Source organism: Nipponia nippon, unplaced genomic scaffold (genome assembly GCF_047370975.1).
Source record: "Nipponia nippon isolate SJK-2023a ecotype South Korea unplaced genomic scaffold, ASM4737097v1 scaffold_31, whole genome shotgun sequence".
Classification (NCBI taxonomy): Eukaryota; Metazoa; Chordata; class Aves; order Pelecaniformes; family Threskiornithidae; genus Nipponia; species Nipponia nippon.
In genome coordinates, this window is record NW_028262349.1 from 6343007 (window position 1) to 6368731 (window position 25725).

Below are 25725 nucleotides of genomic sequence, written 5' to 3' on the forward strand. Positions count from 1 at the left end.
GAGGACAAAATTCAGCAGGCATCAAGGTACATCTGCACTGGCCCCACAGCGCACTGTGCAGCCTCTGGGAAGCATTCCGCTCCTCAGGTGAGAGGTGGTGTGATTTACCACAGGGATCTTCCCTAGCCTTCTAAAACCTCAAGAAAAAGAAGAATAGACGTTCTTTTCTCTCCTACCCTTGCAAGTCCAAAGCAGCTCCCCAGTGCTGCAGTCTGTGACTTGCCGCTGCCCTGGCAGTACCAAGTAACCTGGCCCGCCCCTAGGTCTAGTGTAGGGGTGCCCCAAACTGTCCCTTGTTGCAGGGCCAAACGCAGCTTTACCAAGTAGGATACAAATCAGGCAGCTGCAGTTCTCTACTGGCACGGCCCAGTACGGTGCAACACCCTCGCCATGTGTGCTGCGTGTGTATCGACCCTGGCAATGCACCCACACGTGTCTCCCTCATCACACATCCACCTCTAAGGTGCAACTAGCCAGGTCACCTCCTGCTAGTTACAGAAGTAGAAAAGAGCCCAGACAATCAAGCCTTTCAAAAGTAATTTATAAAGAACGTTTACATTCAGTAGTACAAAACGACACATAACCATGCCTCCTGAACACATCAGCTGCGGAGGAGTGACAAGACTGTATGCTCAAAGGAACATGACAGTATACAGAACATGTACTTCAAACTTCAAATTAGCTCAAGGTTTCAGAGACAAACTATCTTCAGCAAATACAAATTTAAATGATGATGTAGGAACAGATGCTCCCCTCCCAGAGCATGCTACTGCCCTGGAATCATCCGTGCTGGAACCACTTTTCCCCCTCTGAAATTATCCAGTGTATTTTGACTGAAACCTAAGAGGAGCACATGCAAGCTCAGATCAAAGCTCTCAGTTACATCTCAGGTGAACGGAGCGGATTGCTGAAAACCCTCTTGTCCGTCTATGCTGTCACCTGGTTTTTAATTTTTAAACATGTGCACCACCTCCTCAAATCAGGCATTTCCTTGGTCCATGTCCCCCCCCAGGTAGCACTGGCCCTTACTGGGCACATACAGGGAAGTGTCTGCATGGCCTTGGCAGTCTAAGTCCCTGCACTCATTACAGTGAATCTGTTAATACTTTGGTTTCATAGATTAATTGATCTATAAAACAGAAATTTATGTCATACTAATTTAACTCTTTTAAGGGATTACAGAATCCAAAGTCTAGGACTACACAGGGTATCAAACACAGGACATCTAAACAGACTGAATCAGAACTGCATCATGACTTCATGGACTACTGCTTTAAACTTGCTATTCTTGATACATCTAGGCAAAGGCCCTAGAGTTAGGAGGCCACGGTAAAGCATTACTCCATAAGGTTCAGCAGATCTTCTCTGGATCCTTTTTCCTCTGAGGATAGGGGGACCGTATTCCCTTCTTGCCACAGGCTGACTCTGTGGACGTTTCCCACTGTGCCAATCGCATGAGGTGAAAACATGAGCACCTCATCAGCGGTGTCCTCTAGATGATCTAGTTTCTTGTCACCTCCCTGCTGACTGCATTTCCTTCCAAGACAGGTTTAAAGGACAGTTGAGACACAGCTGCCTGGATTTCCCAGGTCTTCCAGCTGTGATTTGGGTGGGTACCCTCTCCAGTCTGGGCTTTGGAGGTCCCACTTTTGTGGCAATAATACTGACAACAGAGATCCAAACCATTACAAAACTGGTCACGTGGCACACAGCAACATTTCCTTTGAGAAGAAAATGTTTTCTCCTATGTCTTTCCAAAGCTTTCATTCCTCTATGCTCAGTTTTAATTTTCTGAGTGTGTATGGGGCACCCGCCTTCTCAAAAGAGGTGTCCCTGTATTAAGATTTAGAGTCTGACACTTACTTGTTAGCCATAATCATTAGTGGCAACGGGCCAGGGCCTCCAGAGGCTGATCAAGGCTAAACAGGTTCCTACCAAACAACGTTAGGTGGTTAAGACTTGACATTGCCAGAGTTTATCCACCTTTTTTTTGTTTTAAGTATTTTTCAAGATTAACACATTTAACAACAACTATGGTACAGTCTAATACAAGTCAAAGCACTTTGATCCCTTTCTATCTGCTTCAAGGCTACAATCTATAGTAAGCTTTTATTGAAGAAAGACCAAAAACTTCCTTCAAGTATCACTGACTATAAACACTTCTGTTTACGGGAAGCAGGAATTCAGCTATGATACGGCAATTGCACTCCATTTTATCTACACAATGAGCAAAACTGTTTCTAAAGACGGTGGATTGGATCCATTAAAGACCCGATCAGCAGCACGTGAAGAGTAGCTATCTTTCCTTGACGTGGCCGTTGGTGAGGTGGGTTCTCTTGTTCAGTGGCTCAGTCCCATTCCTCTGGATGTAACTGTTGCTTGTGACGTTGCTGAAATATGTGATCCCGTTTTTCTCCTTTTCCCTAATCTTTTCTCTTTCTTCATCCTTGTCACTTTCTTCTGTGTCACTTCTCATGTCCTTTTCCATCTACAGAAAAACGTAAGTGAGAAGCAATACAAACACAGAAGTCTGCAGAAGCAGCGCTAGCTGAGCCACGGGCTAAACATTCACCTGCTACTTCAGCTACTTGCCTTTGGGACACAGCTCTACCGTGTCCCTTCAGCTTTTACATCCCCTTTAGAAACAGATTCTCTCCGTCTCTTTGATTTCAGCCTCAGTGGCATCCTAGCTGCGATCCTGATAAACATTAGGAATTACTGTACAGGTTTGAGAAGCAGCACCAAACCACAGATGCCCAGGGCTGAGGACACCCGCCTAAGACTGAGGAGATCCACGTTGCTGCTTTGGGCATCAGCATGTGGAAGAAGGATGGAGGGAGGCCGTTAATCGAGCTCTTTTTTACATTTTCCAAAAGGGACAAGGAGATGGCTTCTGACCACGCTTGGCCTGGGTGGCTGCAGGTTGAGCACACTGCTTTGGACAGTTTGAAAGGATATGCTTTCAAACGAATCAATAGCTCAACACAAAGCCACTCAACTCTGATTACATTCAGTTTTACGTTCAGGTTTTTCCTCTTGCTATTGACTGAGAGATCTGTAATCCACTTTTGTAAGTATTTAATTCATTGCTTTAGAAGGAAGACAAAGAAGAAACAATGTGATAAAATGACAGTTTAGAAAAAGCAGCCTAGCACTTGTGCTGGCTTCCCAGGCTTCTACTCTGCAATATGGGATGCCAAAATTGGGGACAAATTCACGGCGTCACACGCCCTGTTGGAAAGAGCGCTCTGAGGGAAAGCAGCAAACCCCTTCTGTGACCTGAGCTTTGGAAACTGCTCAGGGGCACGCCAGTTGCTGCATGGACACCTGCAGTCTCCATTTACTCTGTTCTTCTGGGGATATCTTCTTGGGGATATCTATCACATTAAGAAGGCTATTTGGTCTGATGCTCTTTCTAGAGAGCACTAGACTACACCTAAATGCAGACAGGATTTGTAAGAATCTAAACTTGCACTGAATTCAAACTGCCTCCATGGACAACATGGGTAGGAGATGCCATCTTCTGTGAACAACCTGGACCTCATGTCATTCTGCAACTGGCAGTTCAGAACTACGCAGGACTCTTGATCTGCAGCATAAGGACAAATAGTAATCAACATTCCTAAGTTTATCCATTCATGGCCATAGAATGTGGCTGAGACCTTAAACCTAGCGAGATTCACAAAGGAACTATAGAGCTGCATGCGTTACAACGATGTATCGCAGGTTGCCCATACGAGGGAATGAAACTCATACTTCAGATTTAGGCTGAGTTCTAATCACCGGGGCTTAGGGGACATCATGCGAGAGGGCGGTGCAGATAATCCTGGAGCCAGAGAGGAAAACTGGGAAGATCAGAAAGGCCCAGGAGAAGAATGGGAACTTCTGACTGGAGCGAGAATTTCATGGCTCTCAAAAGGGGAGAAAGTCCTGTATTCTTGCTGATACTGCTTTGGGCTACTAAATATCATCACTGAAACAGATGTGTTTAGGATGATTTTTCTTTGCTATTCACTGTTCAATGTGGAAAGCTCTCAAATATATTTTTGCATCAAATGCGGCAGATGATTTTTAGATAAATGGGAAAAATTCTGGATATGCTTCCGTATTTTTCTCCCTGATGGTTTGTATCTTTCTAGTAAGGCTATTTATTACCTCATCATTTTACACTGTAATAACCGTAATGGTAATTCAGCCTACACTAGAATTAGGAAAACAATAAAAGGGCGTCTTCAGTTGCATCTTCATTTTCTGCCCTGTGTAAAGTTTCTATTTCCTAATTTGCAAGTAATTTGCTCTGTGCTTCCTTAAGGGAAGGCAGATAAAGAAAATGGGGACAATATGGATGAAGATAAGCCTTTAATGCTTGTTGTCAGTTCCCGTAAGACAGAATTCCCCAGTTGGATACTAATAAAACGACTCATCCTGGGCTATGAGGTCAACTCCCACAAGGCACTGACTTGTTACTCCTGGACTGTGTCCTTGGCATGTGGCCAACCTAATGCCATTAGGTCACGTCTTTGATTTTGGGAAGAATTTCATGCTGAGCAGCAGTTTGGTCTCACAGCAAATACTCCAGGCTATGGTCAGGAAGATTGGGATGCATTTCACTGAAGTTTATACAGCTGCATCTCAGACATTCGTCTAGGGTTGCTCTATGACTGCTAGAGACGAACAGCACTACTTGGGTGCAATCTTGAATGGATTATGCTTTGGGCATGCCTGTTTACCTCTACTGCTATGAAAAGAGTCCAGACAGCTAGTTCAGACAGAAATATCTACTCTGTAGACACCTACAGCACCGTAAGACAATCCATACGAAACATGTATTAATGATGAGCTGGATGACGGGGCAGAGCGTACCCTAAGCAAGTTTGTGAAGACACAAAACTGGGAGGAGTGGCTGTGAACTTCTGACCGGGGCGAGAATTTCATGGCTCTCAAAAAGGGGAGAATGTCCTGTATTCTTGCTGATACTGTTTTGGGCTACTAAATATCATCACTGAAACAGATCTGTTCACCAGAGGATCGTGCTGCCATCCAGAGGGACCCTGACAGGCCGGAGAAGTGGGCTGACAGGAACCTCATGAATTTCAACAAGGGGAAGTGCAAAGTCCTGCACCTGGAGAGGAACAACCCCAGGCACCAGTACATGCTGGGGGCTGACCAGCTTTTCTAAGAAAAACCTGGAGGTCCTGGCAGACACCACGTTGGACATGAGCCAGCAATGTGCCCTTGCCCTTCCTGGCCAGCATTAGGAGGAGCGTTGCCAGCAGGTCAAGGGAGGTGATCCCTCCCCTCTACTCAGCACTGGTGAGGCCACACCTGGCGTGCAGTGTCCAGTTCTGGGCTCCCCAGTACAAGAGAGGCATGCACGTACTGGAGAGTGCAACAAAGGACCACGGAGATGATGCATGGACTGGAGCACTTCACATATGAAGAAAGGCTGAGAGAGCTGGGACTGCTCAGTCTGGAGAAGGGAAGGCTCGGGGGATGTTATCAATGTATGTTAACACCTGAAGGGAGGGTGTAAAGAAGACAGAGCCAGGCTCTTCTCAGCAGTGCCCAGTGACAGGACAAGAGGCAAAGGGCACAAACTGAAACACAGGAGGCTCCCTCTGACCATCAGGAAACACTGTTTTTACTGAGAGGGTGACCAAGCACTGGCACAAGGGAGAGGTTGTGGAGTCTCCGTCCTTGGAGATATTCAAAAGCTGTCTGGACATGGTCCTGGGCAACCTACTCTAGCTCACCTTGCTTGAGCCAGGGAATATGGACAAGATTTCCAGAGGTACCTTCCAATCTCAGCCATTCTGTGATTCTGTGATCTCAGTAACACTGTAATTAAAAATCCTGTACTATAAGGGAAGCACTTTTGCACTGGCCTCACCAATCATAACAACTTTCCCTGCCTTGATTTCTTAGTTTTGTTACAAAGGCCAATCATACTGGACCAAACGTTGGGATCCTTACTCAGATGTCACTGGCTTTGTTCATGGAAATCTCCCCTGGAGTCCAATCCACATTTTTCTTGAATACAAGCATCAGAAGTGGACACAATATTGTAGTGACTCATAAAAATTTTACTTTTTTTTGGTCAACTTTCCCTAATAATACTGAGTGTTCCTTTCACCTCACTGTTGGCAATGTACATGTATAATTTCACTAGGGCAAGAAGGAATCCATCCCAATGAGCCCCTATGCTCCCAAGCAGTGTAGGTGGACCCTCCCTCCCCATGTGATGTGCAAGGGACTACAAACTGATCCATACCGTGCCCTGGAGGATGAACTTGTAGACCATGTGAATAATTAGGCAGGACCAGAAGACATGGAGCAGCTGCAGAATTATCAGGAGAGCATTTACGAAGTAGTATCCAAAGAAGGGCTGGAATATCTCCATGGAGTAATAGTAGGTGTTATAGAGCACTCTGCAAGAGAGAGGGAATTGCAGTGGAGGGAAAGTGTGTTGTTAGCAGGGCTGCAATTAAGCCCCAGAAAGCTCTAGCCACAGAGGAAGTTTCAGGTCAGACCTGCTTCTTATATATATATATATAACATGTGAGCCAACTCTCAGCTCCCCACCAGAAACAAGCAGGATAGAGCCACAGGCCGAGGACTCCTCCTCTGCAGCGTACTTCAGGCCTTTAAGACTACGCTATGAACTCCAAGGCAGAGCACCCCAGTTTACCCCAAGGCAGGTGCAACAGCCATGTGGCACTGCAGCCTATGCAAAGGGCAGGGACGTATGCTCAAGGATTGAGAAGCAAAGGCTGCAGCAAAAGATTCAGCACGCAGCTGAATTATCCTGTCTCTCAGAAGGCAGCTTTTCCAGTTCCCTTGACTGCAGCAGACTCACGTGTAGGGGAAAATGACCAGGCGGCTGATGAGGAAAACAGCTGAGAAGATCATAAAGAGGCTGTCACAAGTTTTTTTCCACTTCATGTAATTGAATATCTTAGTTGGCTGGAAGAAGAAAGAACAATAAAACAGCAGGCCAAGACAGTGCATCTGCACGTGCTCCAGGCGGCTAACGAGCCAGATACGATACAATCTGCACGCAGGTAATTGTGCCTCCTCCTGGCTCTCTGCAGGGCACCCTAGGCCGGGTCAGGAGATCGGTACTGAGTTATTTGTGAAACACCATAATGCTTGGCCCACACTGTGCTGATCAAAAGACACCCCTTGGCTGAAGAGCACCATTGCTAACTAGGCTTTGCCTGACGTGTAAGTTGTGGAGCTCACCTCCAGGAAGCAATCAGAAGCATCGTGAATCACCATCACCAGTGTCCCAATGCGGATGTAATTGGCACAGTACGAGAAGCTGATCAGAAAGATGGTTGCAGCGTGATGGACTATCTGCTCCTTGAAGTCCTGACGGGAAAGGGGACAGCAGAGAATAAATTACATAACGCACCTTCTGCCCTGGTTACAGCGTGCCTCCTGCAGGTAGCAATGGAATCTCTCTACCCAATGACTAAGAAACCTCCCACTCTGAAGTCTTATCCATATAACTCTTTTACCAAACACATTCCAGAAATGTAGGCAACCAAGAGACCCAGGAATGAAGGGTTGATGGTGTAAACTGAGGATCTCACAACAAAGAACACTCTCTCCCTCCACCAGTAATGGTCCGACGATGGTGCAAATCAGAAGACAGAGGAGCCAATGATTCAGAACAGACAAATTCAACACAAAGAGAGCTCCCTTTCTGTCACAAAGCAGTGCCCATATCATCTCTGCTCTCTGCCTCTGCGCATGCCTACCTGTTTGTACAATCATCTCATACCCCCAGGCTCGCTGGTGGAGACTCCCAACCACCCTTTACTCGTAAGGGTGTATCTGCAGCCTCAATGCACATGTATGCCTACATAACCACGCAGCACCCCGTCTGTTGGGGCACTGGCACCTAGGAACACATGCAGCTTAACTGGCAGAGAATCATCTCTTTTCCTGTCTCTCCAATCGATGCAGCTTAGAAGAGACCCAGAAGAGCAATTTTTAAGTTTGTATTTTAAGTTTGGACTGAGAACTCTGCAGTATTTTCTACCTTTCTGTGTCAAGGTTTGTGTCCTCCACTTCCCAGAGGAGAAGGAAGCCAGTGACTGGGAATGGAAATTCCTGGGAATGAGCAAGGACAGAGTCCCCCCAAACCTCAGACTAGCACTATACACGTGCTCTGGGAGATCACTCTTCTGAAAGTTCAGCTTGGGTCCCGTTTGTGCTTGATTCTTCCCCGAGGCTGCCACTCACCTTCCTCTTCACATCAAAGGGCAGGGTGAAGACCAGTGACCAGTAGAAGGAGAGCTCCAGCAGGTAGTACCAGAACAGGGAGGGTTGGAGAGGCTGTGAGAGAGGGAGAGACGGTGAAATACCCATCAGATAAAGTAGAGCAAGGGCTGGAAGTGAAGACTCCTTCCTCAGCAAAACAATAACAGACAACCAAACCAACGAAACTCGTTCTTGCAGCTTCAGGGGGAAATACTTCAATGGAACAACGTGGTTACTTACTAAATGTCACCTGTGCTGAGGCGAAAGCAAATAGCAGGGGGAATTCCACTTTGCTGCACCACGTGGAACATTTAGGGAACCACCGGGAAGATCCCAAATATTTTTAGGAATTCTTCAGCACTGTGCAGATTCCTGAGCAGTCAGTACAGAGCTTTAAAAACTATGTGAAATCTCACTATGGTGAAATAGATAAGTAATAAATCATTCCTTTTACGATTCAAGGAGATGCTTCAGATACCTTGTACTCGATCACAGATTTTTCAGTTTAATCAAACTAATAGGGGGAAAGTGCAATCCCAGGGCGAACAGTCATCTGCATTCTGCTGGGTAATTTTTCTGGGGTTTTACAACTGGAAAACTAAAAGCTTAGACCCACTCAGAAAGATATGTGTTACTTAACAAGTACTTTTTCACTGTTGTGGCACTATATGGCCTTTATAAACCTAACCTATTTGATAAAAAAGTTAGTATAACTGAAGGGGCTTTGCAACTAGCATTTCCAAAGAATCATGGAGTATGGTGCTCCCAAATACCAATTTATTTGGGCTTTCTCTACCCAAAGTGTTGATTTATGGCCTTCATAGATTTTAGTTTTTCTTTGTAGCAGCAGTGACTGGCCACAAGAGGAAGCACAGCTGGATGCACTGGTGCTACTGGTGGGATATCCATATCTCCCAGGCTGGTATGTGCTGTTCACGTTCTGGTTATCCAAACAGGAGCTCTGCATCAGAAGGGATTTTTTCCCCCAAAGATAAGATTACTTGGGAGAATTGGTGTTTCTTTTGTCATTGTCTGTAGCACAGGGCATGATCTGTTTCGTAGAAATTGTATTGAATACATTCTTTATTCCCGCTAATACACAGGTTTGTCCTTCACCTTTCTTGCTCTTTGCCAGTGGGACTTTACGAGCTCTGGTTTTCGCCTTTTCTGTTTGTTACAGGTGTTGGGAAGTGTGTGTATCGGGTTCATGTGGCAAGGTTTTGGTAGCAGGGGGGGCTGCAGGGGTGGCTTCTGTGAGAAGCTGCCAGAAGCTGCCCCATGTCCAACAGAGCCAGTTCCAGGCAGCTCCAAGACAGACCCACCATCAATCTCCCTCTTGCATGACTGACCTGTTGTGGATATCCTGTCCAGCACTCTCTATGGTCCCAAAGCCAAGGCTTCTGGAAAGAAAATGCAACATCGATGTAAGACTGCCAGAGGAATTCTTCTCTTATCAACTCTCTAACTCCTTTAGCTTGTTACTGCTACAGACTTTGTTGTGTTTTATTACAGGTGGAGCTGGTCACACTGTCTGGAATTCAGTTGCCAAGAGATTTCTGCTACAAGAACTTGCAGTTGCTTGTGACATTGCTGATTTGTGGCTCTTGCACTGAAATTTCACATGCTGTTTAGCCCAGTTCCAAATAACATAGCTCAGGGAAGATTTCTACCAACTTGGTGCAGCCTGCTACAAGTTTGAGTGGTGGTGGTTATGTTTTGAATGTATTAAAATATTCTTACAAATATTGCATTAAGCATCTCTGGGGTTTGGACAACAACACTTAAACATGTTAAGAAGGTTGAAAACTTCTGTGTCAGGAACATGGTTTTTCTTCTGATGGTGAGGATCGTGCTGCGGTCTGTTAAGTAATGAACCTCTGAAAAGATCCTACTTTGCTCATACTTCATAGAAAATTGGTAGTTTAGAACTTGGCAGCTTAGAAACTTTCTTAGAAACATGGCAACTGAAGTCCCCAAAAGTCCTTCCTGCATGGAGCGTGCTCTGCCCCTTCGCTGTGCCCAGGTTTGATCAGAGCAAGCATGCCCCAGAGCACACAGTGATGGAACACATCCTATGCCACATCTGTAAGGGTAATTTTCCGTAACAGTTCTACAAGGCTCCAGATAGCAGAGCTAAGGGCAAGAAGGCAACATTCCCTGTTCTCTCGCTGAGCACCTGCTGGTGCATGAGCGATGCAGAAGGGAAGCAGGATGCAGTGGTTTTTACGAGCAGTGGTAACTGGGAGCAGACACAGCCTCCTCCTGGCTGGCAGTGGGCTTGGGAGCAGGATTTACAGCAAACACAGGTACAGAACCAGGAGAGATGTGCGATACAGAATCAGACAGGACAAAGCAAAAACTCCGAAACAACTATGGTACACCGTGTTACCTAAACTAGAAGGGAACCCCAGATCCCTGAATTTCATCATTCCTCTACTCTCAGCAATTAAGGCTGGTTTTGGTGGCCTGCTGTGAGAGAACTTTCCATTGCTACATGCTATTTCACTTGACGCACGGGGCAGAGGTTTTTCCCGTCAGTCTAAAGCTACTAATATAGAATTTGAACATTTGCTTTTTTCTAAAGAAAGAAGGGTGTTTCACAAAAACAAATGCATGTTAAAATACTACTCAGATTACAAAGTAAACATGCAAAAGTCAGGAAATGTCACATGCAAATAGGCCCTGTCACTTTAATTCTTTGTCCTTCTTTTTAATGTAGTCATTTTGGTACAATTTTAGATACCAGAATAACATGGTATGTGCTACGGGATCTAGAGGTGCTGTCCATAGGACAGATGCCTCCTATGTTTGTGCAAATTGGAAGATGTGTACTGAATAAAGAAAAGACTTTGACGAAAAGTCAAGATGATCCTTCATTCCTAGAATGGTCAGATAACATGCAGCAGAACGGGATTTTGCCCCTTCTGTTGCCACAGGGCTCTTGTACTATGCTAAGCGGGTCATCCATACCAAACTTTCATAGCTGGCCTCAAAGAACAGCCTTCTGTTTTGATGTACAGATCCACAAAACACTGCAGTTGGGATGTAGATACCTTCACTCCTCTGCTAGCTCATCCTGTAATCCTCATACTCCTAGAGTACCTTAAGTTCTGACTTGAAAGTCAGTGTAAGTTCAAAATTTCTTCACTTGTTAAAATAATGAGCAGTTACCACCATTGTTTGTGCCTGCTGTCTTGCGATCTGCAGGTTTTCCATTACTTAACCCCTCAGAAGGTGCCAGCATAGAAGACTTTTGCAAAGCTCACCTAGGGAATTGGATTCAGTAAAAGAGCCAGGGGAACCTTTAAAACACAGCCGGAGGATGACCGGTGCCCTTAGGCCCAGCTTAACGACCACAGCTCAGTGACTAGAGCACATGCATGGCTTCTATTACCTCTTCTGCCTGTTGAGGCAGTTCAATTTGTATCAAGAGAACTCATTATTTATCAAATCAGAGAAAAGGCAGAGGCATGAGCCTGAACCAATCACACCTTGGGTAAGGAAAAGAAAATTAATAAGTATAATTATTAAATCACAGTCCATGCTCCAAAGGAAGCCTGAGTTTTTTACCTTAAACAGGTATTGGATACAACACACAACAGGCCCTGCAGCTTCCATCTCAGGTAAGTGTTCCATCTCCCACCCCACAGAAATGTATTTTTACACAGTCCCAGTTGTCTTCTGCTTTGCCAGAAGAAGAGGAAACCTCTTGGTTCTGAGCCGGAGCTTTTAAAATAAGCACGGTCCAATATGTTTGTGGTCTCCTAAGTGTGCTGTGAGGAGGATACACACTGACCTGGTGGGAAACCCACTCTAAGAAGGTCTGAAAGGACATGTTTGACAACAAAATCTGCCGCTCTTGCAGGCACTCTTGCTAGGTGGAACAGCAGGTGGCACTGCTTGTGTACTCACATCGTACAGGACAGCCAGTCCAGTGAAGAAAGAGATGATGTAAAATGTAAACCTCCAGCTACAAACAAAACAAAGTACATTAGAATCCATTCATTAACCACCAAGCTGCAATTCTGTGTATCAATCACACTCATTCCAAGAATGACACTGTTAAGGCAAACCCATACATTAATGTGTTCAAGGTTTGCTCAGACAGTAACAGGAGTGGCTCTTTGCATGCCACTAGCACATTCGACAGACTTCACAAAGAGCAATTCTTCTGCTTTAGAGAGGGCAGAAAATACAAGAATCCCGCTGACTAAAATCACCCAGATAATCATCCCAAACCTTCCCAGCACCAGCAGATGAATGGGTACAAGTCAAACAATGCCAATCTCTCTCTGAGGCTTTTGGCGATTAGGCATGCTAAATTCATTGTCATGTAAAATACTGAATTACTGTCACATTCGGTCTCTCGGGAGCTGGTAATGATTTACCCGCATTAAACCCACGCAGAAGTACATACGACCTGTTTGCCAAGTTCAGTGGACGGAGGCAGGTCACACTGAATATACGCACGTATAGTAAGGAATGAGGGGAATTTCACCCCAACAGAATTAACAAGTTGTTAATAAACTAAACACAGGAAATCTTCAAAGGAGTAAAACTGTCTAAACCAGTCTTTTAATTACCAAAAATCGCCATAACAGATCAGAAGTAACTACATTTTGAGAGAGAGAGAGACTCCACTTGTCCATGAAACCCCCAGGAGCTCCAAGACAGACATAATCTGCACAAAGCCACTCCGTCACATCGGGAAGACGTTCCTTCTACAGGCTGCAAATGGCGACAGAGGACAGGTGGAAGGACACCATCCTCGGTGAGTTGAGTCAGAAAAGTATTTACTGTTACTATTTACTGCAAGTCAGCTGAGTGCAGGGAGAACTTAGATTTCATCTTGATGGAAGCAGATTAAGCATGGTTGCTTTGCAACTCTTTGTCCACAGATTTTGTAAATATTTCTAACTGCAACTATCTAGAATATTGTAAATAAATAATACACATCCTTTTTTCTTTTTCAATTAGGGTTTTTAGGCAGGGGTTTTGAATTATAGGTTGAGTGCTAAATGCAGCACGAGGTGATTAGCTCAGAATTGATGCCTACCCTATGGATACACATTTTTAGTCAGATGAATAGCACTGCAGGTATTTAATGATTTCTTTCATCTCTGCGGCTTTCCTGAACCTACTTCCTTGCACAAACAGCAGAGCAGCCACTCATAAGTAAGGCATTTGAACCAAGCTCAGGAGAATCCTCCTTTTCTGTGGGAAGCTTAGCCAGGACTAACGTTCACAGAACCAGCTGACATGAGATTTATTTTGTGCCTCCACATTATAAGGAGGATTTCCACACAGCTGTTTCCAAGAAGAGTTTTGTTATTTGGAGAACACGAGCTTTCACACAGGCCTCTTTTTCTGCCACTATAAAAGGGTGCTGGTTTTTGACTTTCAGGATGCTGAAGTCAACTGACAGCAGAATACAACCTAGCCCACTCCCTGCGACTTTGGAAAGCAACAGCGTGCAGAACAGTTGCAGAAAAGATGCAGCAGAAGGAATCAGCTTGCAGTGAGGCAAAGGGAAATCCTGGGAAAGGCGACAGAAAGGCTGACCATTTTGGAGGCACCGAAACAGCAGCAAAGCAGCAAGAAGCAGTAAGATGCAAAACAGCAGGGAGTTTTTCAGGTACAACTGTGTTTCAAAGCAGAATGCCAGTCAAGTCAGAAACAGAGGTCCTATAAGGAATAAAGGTGAGACAGGAGTAAAAGGAGACTTGGGAGTGAAAATAAAGAGGAAAAGCAAGGAATGTTTTAGTAACAGAGAAGCAGCAGAGAGTTGCAGAAGAACCAGGTGGGGCAGGGAAAACCCAGGATGCTCTCTGTGTAGGGGCAGAGGGTTTGTCCTCAACGTCTAAAGATCCCAGGTTGGGAGGCAGCGGAGCTGGGATGCAATCTGTGCAGGGGCGGAGGGCAGGCTGGGAGGCAGTGAGCCGCCTGCGGAGCTCAGCTCCAGTGAAAGGCCCTTGCTGCTCATGGCTTCTGCTCCCGCTCACCAGGCCTCGCAAAACTTCTTTGACAGGCTGGGTCGGTCTGTGTTCCTCCGGCGTCGGAACCACCTCTCCACCTTCCTCACCGGCAGATCGCACTGTTTGGCTAAACTGATCAGCTCACCCTGGAAAACAGGTGAGGAAGCAGGGTTCAGATCCAGGTTTGAAGGTCAGAAGGGGCAATACGGGCATCTCGTCTGACCCACCACAGAGCCCAGCTGGAGGCTCCCGGCAAGCCCAAATCTGTTCAAGCTAAGGCATCTTTCAGAAAGCTGTCCATTCTTAGTGTAAAGACCTCAGATAGTAGAAAATCTTTCCATTCCCCCTGTAAGCAACTGGTTATTAATGCTAAATGTTGAAACTTTACATTTTTTATGTGAACTTCTCCAGTTTCAACTTTCAAACTCTGGTCTCGTTTCCTCACAGGAGTTTGCTGTCAAATCACTTCCTCACCCTGTCTTCGGAGACCAAGTCCCTTAAATCTGTCACTCCAAGAAAGATTTACTGAAGCTTAAATAATTTTCAAAGTTCTGCACCGAATCTTGTCATGCCTTTCAGCATTCGGATGCGGTATCAGCCAATAACCTGACTGATGTCATGAGCAGAGGCAACGCCATTTTCCTACCGGATAGTCTCCCGTTGTGGTAAACCTGTTAGGGATAATTTTTCAATAGATTACCCACAGAAATACTGCAATTACCTTCCTTCTTGTCCTTAGGCTCTTAAAGTGTTTGGTATGTGACGTGAAAAAAGTTTGTCATGTTTTATATTCCTTCTGGCAGTGTCACCACGGATAGCCTTACTTAAGTAAAGCAATAGTTCCTCACGGAATGCACTTACCTTAATGGTATTACGTGAGACTGACTGACACAGTCCGAGCATGCTGTACAAACGTATGTCCATTACCAATTTTCAGATGTGCTTCTTTCCAGTCTTACTTAGTGACTTCTGTTGTGGTGGAGACAAATGGAGACACTGATTTATGTTCTCCAACTGCTCCATAATGTGGAATTCCTCCCAAGGAGAAGGCTGCTGAGAGCAGCAAAATCTCATCCTGTATTGGACAAGTAAAAGCTGACTCATAAGCAGGTGCCTGAGAGCTCATGGGAGAGGGAGGAAGCTAGGAGACTGGCTGAGGTGTAACCGGTGAACGGAGAGAGCACGGCAGCAGCCAGCTGCACCGCTCCTGCTCCACAGCACACTGCTGTCAGGAGTCTTGTGGGGAGGATGTGCTCCAGTATCACAAATTCTCTGGGATAAAACTGATGGCTTCAGTGCAATGTGGGTGCAGGGAGAGCTGTGAGGAAATCCTGCGCAAAGCTAGGCCTTGAGTTACATCTCTGCGACAGGAGTAGTTTCACTGAGAAATGTGTGGATTTTGCAGACAGGCAGGCAAGAAGAAGGTCAGGGACCACCAAACTGGCAAGTGTTCCTGAGAACACTGCTTCCCATTGCTGGGGAGAAAGGCTGGCTGCGCAACCCAGATGAATGCCTGCGTTTTTCTTTTAGCCTCCATTCTTTTACTTTTAACCTGGTACTGAATGTCCTGGGGCTCACAGGCCCCACTGCAGTACAAACCATGCCGCAACAGCCTTGTCAAGGCAGCAACGTGTTTGCGCTAGGACTACCCCGTGGGACTAGCACCACAGCCCCCTGCTCACACATCCTGGGTAAGGGTTAACAGCTATTGCTTCAAGGCCAAGAAAGCCTGCAAAAAGGAGCTGAAAGAAAATCCGATTCCTTTCCCTACCACACAGGTCACATCCAGGGACTTCACTGACAAGGTTAAATCCTAATACTGCCTAACAATTCACAATCCTGCCAATGCTTTTTCCCTCAGCAGCAGCCATTATAATGCTGGATTATCCTGCCAAGTTCTTCAAGATCACTCTTTTTATCTCTCATGGGGAAACTACCCATTGTTTGTGTTTGCAGTTTTCTGATGCTCCTTACAAGCTCTGTGATGACGACCAAGACTTTAGTTGGCTTCCTGAAAGGCCAATCTCATCATCATGATCATCCAATCATGGATTGCACAGCAACAGAATGACCTACCCCAGAACTAGGAGCACCAAGCGATCCACGCCTGTTGAGCTGCAAGGACTAACAACTTGGAAGGCAGTTCAAGGCAGTTGATGTGACAGGGATTTGCTGATATATGGAAAGAAGCTGTCACAGAATCACAGAATGGCTGGGGTTGGAAGGGACCTCTGGAGGTCGTCTGGTCCGACCCCCCTGCTCAAGGAGAGCTACCTAGAGGTGGTTGCCCAGGACCATGTCCAAGGATGGAGATTCCACAACCTCTCTGGGCACCCTGTGCCAGTGCTGGTCACCCTCACAGTAAGAAACTGTTTCCTGATGTTCAGAGAGAGCCTCCTGTGTTTCAGTTTGTGCCATGTGGAAGGCAAACACAAGAGGGAACAGGAGTTGTTGTTATTTCCTTTGGGAGAACAGTTTCCTGTCCATAGAAGTTTGGGATTTAAATTTTTTGAATGCTACCTATAGAAAGCTGCTACTCCCACATGTTCAGAAGCAGAACTGATAGCTGATGGCACGTGCAGAACGACCCCTGTGGCTGGCTGGTGCCAGGCGGCCAGTGCTATAGTGGTTCCTGCTGCTTTGTTGAGCTTCCAAATATGAGTGGCATTACCAAACTTCAGGATTCCAAATGTGATTTGATTTAGCTAAAGACACAAGGGCTAAATCTAGAGGAAAGCAAAGGAAGAAAGGACTCACCTCTTCAGGGTTCTTGCAGCGCCTACTGTAGAATGCTTCCAGCATGGGGTTGGGCTGAGCTTTTGGTCTCTGCTTGTCTCTCACACCCAGTTTGCTGCTGAGGGGCAGGGCTATGGCTCTGCAAAAGAAAAGGTAAAGGTTCAGCTAAAAATAGAACAGTGATTTCTTATATTGCAGCACTGTTAAAACATGATGTAGTACGTAACAGCCGCCTCCCACATTTTGAATATAAGCACAAGTATCATCTCAAGCAGGTAAGATAGATAAAGAAATTGAGAAGGAAAAAACCCAAAATTTACAGCAGAAACAGTGGGACTTGTATTCTACTGTCCTGAGCTCTGTGCTGTAATATCCAAAATTACATGAGGTTGGGAAATGCTATATCCTGCTTTGTGAACTTCTGAATCCATTGTGCTTGGGTGTCCAGGATTATGGCATGAAGCCCTGGCTTGCAGACAGCCATGATACCTATCACTGGTCTTTGGCTTGCTTGCAGCTTATGCAGAGTATCACATTGATGATAAGGCCTAAATGTTCACTGCTCGATCTAGAACACTGAACATACCTGGCATCCACTTGAACCAAGAACTTGGCTCAGGATCAAGAGGGAGGCTCTATCAGATGCGTGATATTAATGCAGAAGAAATGTCATAGAATCATAGAATCGTTAAGGTTGGAAAAGACCCTTAAGATCATTGAGTCCAACTGTTAACCTATCACTGCCACCACTAAACCATGTCCCCAAGCACCACATCTACCCAGCTTTTAAATCCCCCCAGGGATGGGGACTCAGCCCCTGCCCTGGGCAGCCTGGGCCAATGCCTGACAACCCTTTCGGTGAAGAAGCTTTTCCCAATACCCAACCCAAACCTGCCCTGGCGCAGCTTGAGGCCATTCCCTCTCGTCCCATCGCTTGTTCCTGGGGAGAAGAGACCGACCCCCCCCGGCTCCAGCCTCCTTTCAGGCAGTTGCAGAGAGCAATGAGGGCTCCCCTCAGCCTCCTCTTCTCCAAACGAAACAACTCCAGCTCCCTCAGCTGCTCCTTGTAAGACTTGTGCTCTAGACCCTTCAACAACTTTGTTGCCCTTCTTCGGACATGCTCCAGCACCTCCATGTCCTTCTTGGAGTGAGGGGCCCAACACTGAGCACAGGATTCGAGGGGCGGCCTCCCCAGTGCCCAGCACAGGGACACCATCACCTCCCTGCTCCTGCTGGCCACACCATTCCTGATACAAGCCGGATGCCATTGGCCCTCTTGGCCACCTGAGCACACTGCTGGCTCGTGTTCAGGCGGCTGTCCACCAACACCCCCAGGTCCTTTTCAGCCAGGCAGCTCTCCAGCCACTGAAACAGGAGGCCACTTGGTCTTTACTGGAGTAACTTACCTCCGTTTTTCCTAATGCAAGTCAAACATCAGTTGTAAAATAGGACATAGCAACTAGAAACCTAGTCACAAGGAACCGATGCTTATGCTAGCTGTGCATCTTCAGTCTTTCAGTGAAACAATGCAAAGAAAAAAACTGCATAAATAGAAAAAAGTTATCAAGGGGTAACAAAACTGGGCACAGAATTGCTGTGCTCCACAATTCAACTCCTCCACTACAAACACTCTTCTCCCCCTTGGCAGTAGGAAACAGCCTCATCAATGGTGTGAAGTGAGGTCCTGCACGAACACCGCACAAACAGGAAAGCTGGCAAATCAATGTTTAAAAAAAGGCCCAAATTAACTGCATCCTCCTTGAATTTCTGGCGAATTAGTTGTTCCTTATTGATTGCTACCTTTTCCACACTGCCACTGGCATGCAATTAGTCTCATTAGAAATAAGAGCAGACCGTCTGCCTAGAAGCATTTTTCAGCACTGTTGCTAAACACCGAACACGCAAGATCTCTGGAAAACCTTATCTCTGCATTCTGGAGTACACGTTTTTTGCTTAGGGTGCTAACAGCTTGCCTGAACAGTTATTGGGTCATCAACCGTAAACCGGTGTTGAGGCTGGTTACGAGGTGATGAACGCCACGCAGAGGAAGCGAGTGCTGAGACCCAGGGCTGCTCTGCCTGGTCAGTCCTCCCGCCAAGCAGAGGCAGGTCCTCCGATCAGTCATCCCTCCTGATTCAGACACGGAACAAGATTCCTTTTGTTTTTTTTTTTTTTCTTTTTTTACTTTGCAGCAAAAAACCTGCAGAAGCTACTTCACTATGTAGGTGTTTAAATATGTTTTACTTAAAAATAGTATGGGATTTATTTATGACTGTGATTATATGGTGTGGTTGCCTGGGGTCTCCTCTAGCCACTGCGTATACTCCATATGCACATGTCCTTGGGGGCTACTATAGTTCAAGCGTCCTTCCAGAAGGGCCTTTTGGAGTTTTTTTTTTTTCAAGAACCTATTTCTTAATTTAATTAACAGGTATCAAAAGCAGTTTTATAAACAGACCGCCTACCGAAGGAATGTTGTAGCTTCTATTACATTAAGGCGTAAGCCACAGAATGGTTACACATTTTGCTCACTCACGGAACAGCTGATTTCCACCTTCCCTTGGCACAGCCAGCCCACTGGCCTGTGTATCAGTTGTTCTTTTTCGTCATCTCTGGGAAATCCCTTTGGCATCACCAGCTACAGGACCAGTCAAAGATGTACCAAGACCAATGAAAAAGATGTTTCTACCATGAGAGAAGGGCCAGGGGTAAGTGTCCTTGCTAGCTACTTTCCAACAGACACGTAGTTATCGCAAAAGCTATGTGTAAGTGTTGATTAGTTTCAGTGAAATTCAGCAGCCCCTTGGCATTGCTGCAACTGGCAGACTGCTGGATGGCAGAGGAATATAGCCATCACTGGGAATTTTGGTTTTTAGCTCTGATTGCTCTTAAGAAATGTTTCAATTATATCTTATATTTGTTTAATATCAAAGGGGTTAACAGTGACATTGGACCAGCAGGTCCTGTGCTAAGAACAATGACAGTATTTCAATGATATCCCTAACTACACCGAAATTGAGAAAACATTTACCTTAAGCTCTGCTTGAGGTCTTGGTTCTTAGATTAAGTGGTTCCTTGAAGTGGGCCCGATCTCTCTTTTTTAAAGGCAAGTCATTTGACACAAGCTCCTCTGAAGAGGAAGAGGTAATCAAGTTCTGTTGTTGAAGACAACTTCTTATCAGCTTCTTATCAGTCCACATTGGGAACTGAAAGGTCTGAAATTTTCCAGACACATTAAAAGGAAAGGGATGTTTCTGCCAGGTGCAGGGCAGCCTGCCAACAAGTTTTTATTGAAAAACTTGAAATTATCCTGACTGATTTCTTAGTTTTGTTTAATCCCCGTCTCCTCTCTCTTTCCTGCTGATTTGTTATGGTCAGGGCATAAAATCTTACTATAACAGAAACAAGCCAGTTGCAGCTGATGAGGACAGGGTGTAATTAACCACAGTTACAATTACTTTGTTGTTGAGGTTTTGAGTTTAACCATGAATTATGGGACCAATCCTACTTTTATGAACATCATTGGGAAATCAAGGCCTGAAATTCTTCCTAAGGGACGTTAGTACATGTTGGATGTATGCTCTGACTCAGTTTTCAGTTGAATCTTGTTCCAAGCACAGCCCTACGAGGATGATGCTTGTACTGATTTCAACATCAAAGATTCATCATCTCAGTTGCAGGGATGGTCTCATCACGACAGTTTATCAGCTGTCTGCAAGACAGAAGGAGAAAGTCTGAGGACTAAACTGTACCATTCTCCACAGCTAGGTAAGGCAAGGTACAGTCAGTGAGATGATTCTCATCTCAAGCCTACTTCATCAGTGAGCTTCTCTCACTTCACGGTTCACATGGGAGAGTTCACGCCAAGGCATTTTACTCAGTAATCGCCAAAGAACAAACTGTCTTGTGCAAAACCTGCTGAAGTTGAAACTAAATGGATTAACCACGAAGGGGCATAAATTGATACTTCCCCACCTTGCAAAAGTGGGCTACACACCTTCTGCGGAGGCTTTCAGCGCTAGCGTGAGATACAAGAAATAATTTAACTTTGGGGGGGGTTGGGTTTTTTTTCCTCCCACAAATGTTTTTGAATTTATAAGGGTGCCACTCTGCAAATATCTTCTAGTACTAAGAAATGCAGAACCAGCGACAGCAGCAGCCTGAACTTCTGTTCTTTGAACTGCACAATCTGTTTTAGCCTCATGCTTTCCTCTGGCAGAGGGTCATCCCTGTGCTCCTGGAATAGTCTCTACCTTCTCTTGCTTGCGGGAGAATGCTTCACATTGAAGTTAAACTGACTGTTCCATTTGATGCAAGATCTCAAGTCACTACAGTGCTACTGTCCAAACTGAGTCAAGTCAGTTCACATTTTTCAATTAAATACTACAACGTATCCCGCATCTTTGCCCCAAAATCCCGCCTATCGGACCTAACAGGAAGGTGTTTTCAGATCCTTCCTGACTATTGATCAACAACAAAAGCCTCTGTGCAAAACGAATTTCAGAAAGACACGTTTCAAAATAAAATACTTGAAAAGGCTGTCCTCTTCTATCTTTCTTCTGGTTCCAAGTTCAAGTATCTGTTCCCTGCAGATCAACAGTATCCCTTCCTTTTAACGTACAACACATGGCTCCCGTACTGTCACAACCCTCCTAAGAAGAGACTGAACCTTTCTGACTAAAATCTTCCTCTAGTACAATTTGGGAACTATTTGGATTCAAATTCACTGACATTGGCTTTCAGTTTCCCAGCATCCAAAAATCACCAGTGAAGTCCAAAATCGGACGATTTAATTGGATGTAAATTCTGGTTTTCAACTTTCTGCTTTACTATCCCCTCAAAGCACTTCAGCTTCCACATCTTCCTAACCATACAGGCAAGAAACACATTGCAATAGAAGCTGTGATTCCTTCATAATCATAGCGCTCTAAGAATTTGACTTTTACGGAAAAGAGTCTCAAACATTATAGAACTAGAACAGAAACCGACATCCCTGCTTGCAGGCCTATGTCAAGGGAAAAGTTCTGCTAAGGTATACAGGTGCTTAAAATGAGGCTCCAAGTTATGGGTGCAGGACATATCTCCTACTCACAAGCACAATCTGGAAACACCAAAGGAAGGGGAAAGGTTCCCCACTTCTAGGTCCTCTCTTTTGCCAGGACACCATTACCTACCTCCCCCAGCACCTGCTTTAGTACTGGGGCAAAGACTAGGAGCACTGCAGCGGTTGTTACCGCTTTCTGCTCTCCACCTTTTCCCACCTTCCCCAGAGCAAAGTGCCTCACAGAAGAGTTGCTTCACTGAAGCGTGAGATGTTTCTTCTCCCCCAGGGCTGCACCCACAACCTCCTCAGCTCTCCCAGGCCCCACCCAGCTACTGCATGTCCTCTTCCCACAGCCACCACCTAATCCACAGAATAACTGGTTGTTAAAGGGATGTCACTGTCTCAGTTTTTCCCAGTTCAGCCAGCAGGTGCCAAGGAGAGGAAAACCCATGCTTGAGGAAGCGGGGTCTTTCCTAGGTTTAATCTCCCAACCAAGAAGATGGAACCATGGGCCAAGCACGGTGGCTGATGCAGTTGGTAAAAGAGGGATTGCAGAAAATCCTCTGGGCTTCTCCTGCCTCTTCGTGTTTTCCTGGAGTTCTGACACAGCTAAATGACATGAACACATTACAGCATTTCTGAAATCCCAGAGCAGGCACCACCAGACGTACAGAGCCTATCTAGTGAAAAAAACTCTTTGCACCCAATGCACAGTTGCAAGTAATAGGTGAGGGTAGAATAAATTACCAGAGGCCAAGCTAAAGCCACCAAAATCAAACTTGTATACTAGTTACACACGCTCATTTTGACCCACAGACCAGATGCACAAAGCTACAAAGTCAAGGCTATCTACATGGAGAATGAGAGATCACACATACACCCTTTCAGTCTGCAATTCTCAAACTTTGTGCAAATTATTTTAAACAGGGCTACCGCCACTGTAATGATGGTAATGAAGCAACAGAGGACTTGATTCATACCTCCCATTCACTAGGGGAAGCTTTCTTCTCCAGGATGAACTGACTGTGAAAGAGTAATGATTGAGAATGAGAAAATGTCATGCTGAAATAAATGACTGCAGAGAGTTAGAACAAACAAGAACGCAGCTCAGAACACTGGCTTGTAATTGGCATAGGTAAAATGGAGGTATGATTATAGGTTTCCTGGGCCTGCACAATGGGCTTGTGATATTATCTTTTTTTAAGGGTGTGACAAGAAGCTTTTATGTAATGAAGTTTGTGAATCAAAACAGCTTTAAAATTAATGAGTAGGACCAGGCCTGTGGAAACTCCCCCAGCTGAGGCAGCGCTTGGACAGGAAAGAAAAAAATCTTTTTACCTGGCCACCGGCATCTTAAAGCAGATGGAGAAGACATTTAGATTGACTAGGAGCAGCGTGGCAGGAGGAAGGGGAATAAAGGGACAGAGTCAGAGAAGCACGGAATCGATGCTGAAAGGGACCTCTGGAGGTCATCCAGCCCACCTCTGCGGCTCCGGCAGGGCCAGCTACAGCAGGCTGTGGAGGGCTGTGTCCAGCTGGGTTTCGAGCATCTCCACAGATGGAGACTCCACTCCCCCTCTGGGGAACCTGTTCCAACATTTGACCACCCTCACAGTAAAAAAGCATTTTCTTATGTTCGGATGGAGTACCATGCGTTTCCGTTTGTGCCCACTGCCTCTTGTCCTGTCACTAGGCACCACAGAGGAGAGTTTGGCTCCTTCTTCTTCCTCTTCATGTCTTGTACTGGGGAGCCCAGAACTGGACAGCCCTAGGCAATGCAGGACATCGGGGCTAATCTCCAGCTTCACACTGGAAATGTGTCCAAGTCACCAACTGACAGTGCCTACCTGAAGGAGTCCTGTATCCAGCCATGTCTTGCAAATCAGCAAGGAAGAAATGTGAGTCACTTGTGTTTTAATGGTTACCTACAGTACCTTGTTTCCCACGTCAGCGGAAGTAACAGAGACACCTATGTCCCCAGGAAAGTGCAGGATAAAATCCATGGCATTTATGGAATGCACATTAAACATATTCTTTACAAAGAAGAGATTTGGATTCCAATTTTGTATCATCATAAAATGATTATTTAAAGAATTATTCGTGCATCTGTGTTTACGTAAAAATACTGGCTATAATTTGGGGTTTTTTATTAAAAACATTCTCACAGCAGAGCTCTGAATCATTTCAACTTCTATAAACTTTTCCAAGCTGTCCTTGTATCCCAGAGAATCTGGGGAAGAAACATCTTTCTAGCCTACAGAGGTCTGCTTCCATTTTCTTGTGCAGCCACTTCTTAAAAAAAGATGACAAAAACATTTTAATTGTCTTTTTTCCCTCTTTCTAAGCTTAAAACCACTGTAGATTTGACTAAACTATCTCAAAAGATTAGCTCTTCGATCAGCAACTAGGAATAGGGATTTTTCAATCCAGTGAAGACCACTTTGAAGAGTATTCAAAATCACAAAAGGGGACTTATTCCACAGTCTTAACAATGGCTGACACTACGGCAAATATCAGCTATCCACCAGCAAATCATGCCGTGTTCCAGACCACACTAACTACTGACTAAACGGCATAAAGCAACAGCACCAGCTCAGGACCTTTACGGACCTCCATGAAGCCTGCAGGATTTCTAGCTATGCCTTTGCCATAATCCCCCAAATTTTCTGTGCTGAAGAGTAATATGCAAAACACTCAAAGGGCTCTGGCCAGAAAGAAGCAGGTACAAGTGTCTCTACATGGGACTCCCAAGGCAATGACACTCCTGAGCCCAGAGCAGTGGTCAGCGAGGCACACGCTCGTGTGGCTATGCAGTGCTAATTCTGAGGTCAGATAACTCAGCCCAATCTAATGCATCTTATTCAGGCTTGTCTGTCAGGTGTGATACCTCAGATCCCCATTACCCAAGATAAAGGAGACTTAACAGGATTTGGGTAGTCTAAACATCATTTCCACTGCACTCGACCCAGAAACAGCAAGTAATGTGCAACAGAACACAAAACAGTGTGTCTGCCTTCTAAAACACAAGCATAAACCTCATCTAGGGCCTACCTGTTTTAAGTGTAGCAAGTCACATTGCTTAGAATTAGACCTTAAGGGTAGGGTTTGTGTTCTATATTCAACACACTTGTTTTGCCAGCACACAGGGCTGGAAAGAAAGAGCTCAAAAATGTAGCTCAGAAGACTTTATGACTTGGCGTTTCTGTGGACCTCTTCAGTCATACATTGGCAGGGACAACAAAGCCAGCTTTTGGACTCAAACAACCGGTATTATCCTTAAATAACCCCAAACAGTACTAAATAACTTACCTTTCAAAGGCACATCGAATGACAACCAAGGTTAAAGCGAAAGGGATACTGAGCAGGAGATCACGAGGCTGAGGGTAATGCACGTCTTCAGACTCTTGCATGTCCTCCCAGGTGATTCCTGGGGGCAGCCAGAACTCGTGCTGCCACAGCCACTCGTTCAGAGAGCGTGCCATCCTGGAAAGAAGAGAGACCAGAATAAACTGAGGACAGCCTCGCACACAGCAAACCTGTCAGCGCAAGCCAGTGAAGCAGAGGAAGGATTACACCCTCGCTGAGGTTGCATCTGGCTGTGAAAGCAGAAGAGGTGTGGAACACATCAGTGCCCAGGGAACTGATAACCAGCTCGCAGATTTTTATCGGGCGCTCGGTGACTCCTGACTCCTGGCACAGAAC

At 45.5% G+C, this 25725-nt stretch overlaps 1 protein-coding gene across 1 annotated transcript; it reads right to left on the reverse strand.

Annotated features, from left to right (window-relative positions):
* Window positions 1-524: 524 nt before the first annotated feature.
* LOC104022916 (ceramide synthase 4) lies at window positions 525-25507 on the reverse strand. Its single transcript, XM_009476680.2, has 10 exons — window positions 25333-25507; window positions 17001-17118; window positions 14271-14389; window positions 12181-12238; window positions 9618-9668; window positions 8251-8343; window positions 7243-7371; window positions 6857-6963; window positions 6272-6428; window positions 525-2488 (listed from the first exon to the last, which is right to left on the reverse strand). Exons 1-10 carry the CDS (start codon window positions 25503-25505, stop codon window positions 2297-2299), a joined length of 1197 nt encoding a protein of 398 aa, XP_009474955.1. The 5' UTR covers window positions 25506-25507; the 3' UTR covers window positions 525-2296.
* Between the last annotated feature and the right edge of the window lie 218 nt (window positions 25508-25725).

Excerpts from the sequence above, each read along its gene's own strand:
- LOC104022916 (XM_009476680.2), bottom strand. The coding sequence starts at position 25,505 with ATGGCACGCTCTCTGAACGAGTGGCTGTGGCAGCACGAGTTCTGGCTG. Across the intron at positions 17,119-25,332 it reads ATTCGATGTGCCTTTGAAAG|AGCCATAGCCCTGCCCCTCA; the intron begins GTAAGTTATTTA and ends TTTCTTTTGCAG. Across the intron at positions 12,239-14,270 it reads AAGAAGTTTTGCGAGGCCTG|CTGGAGGTTTACATTTTACA; the intron begins GTGAGCGGGAGC and ends TTTTGTTTGTAG.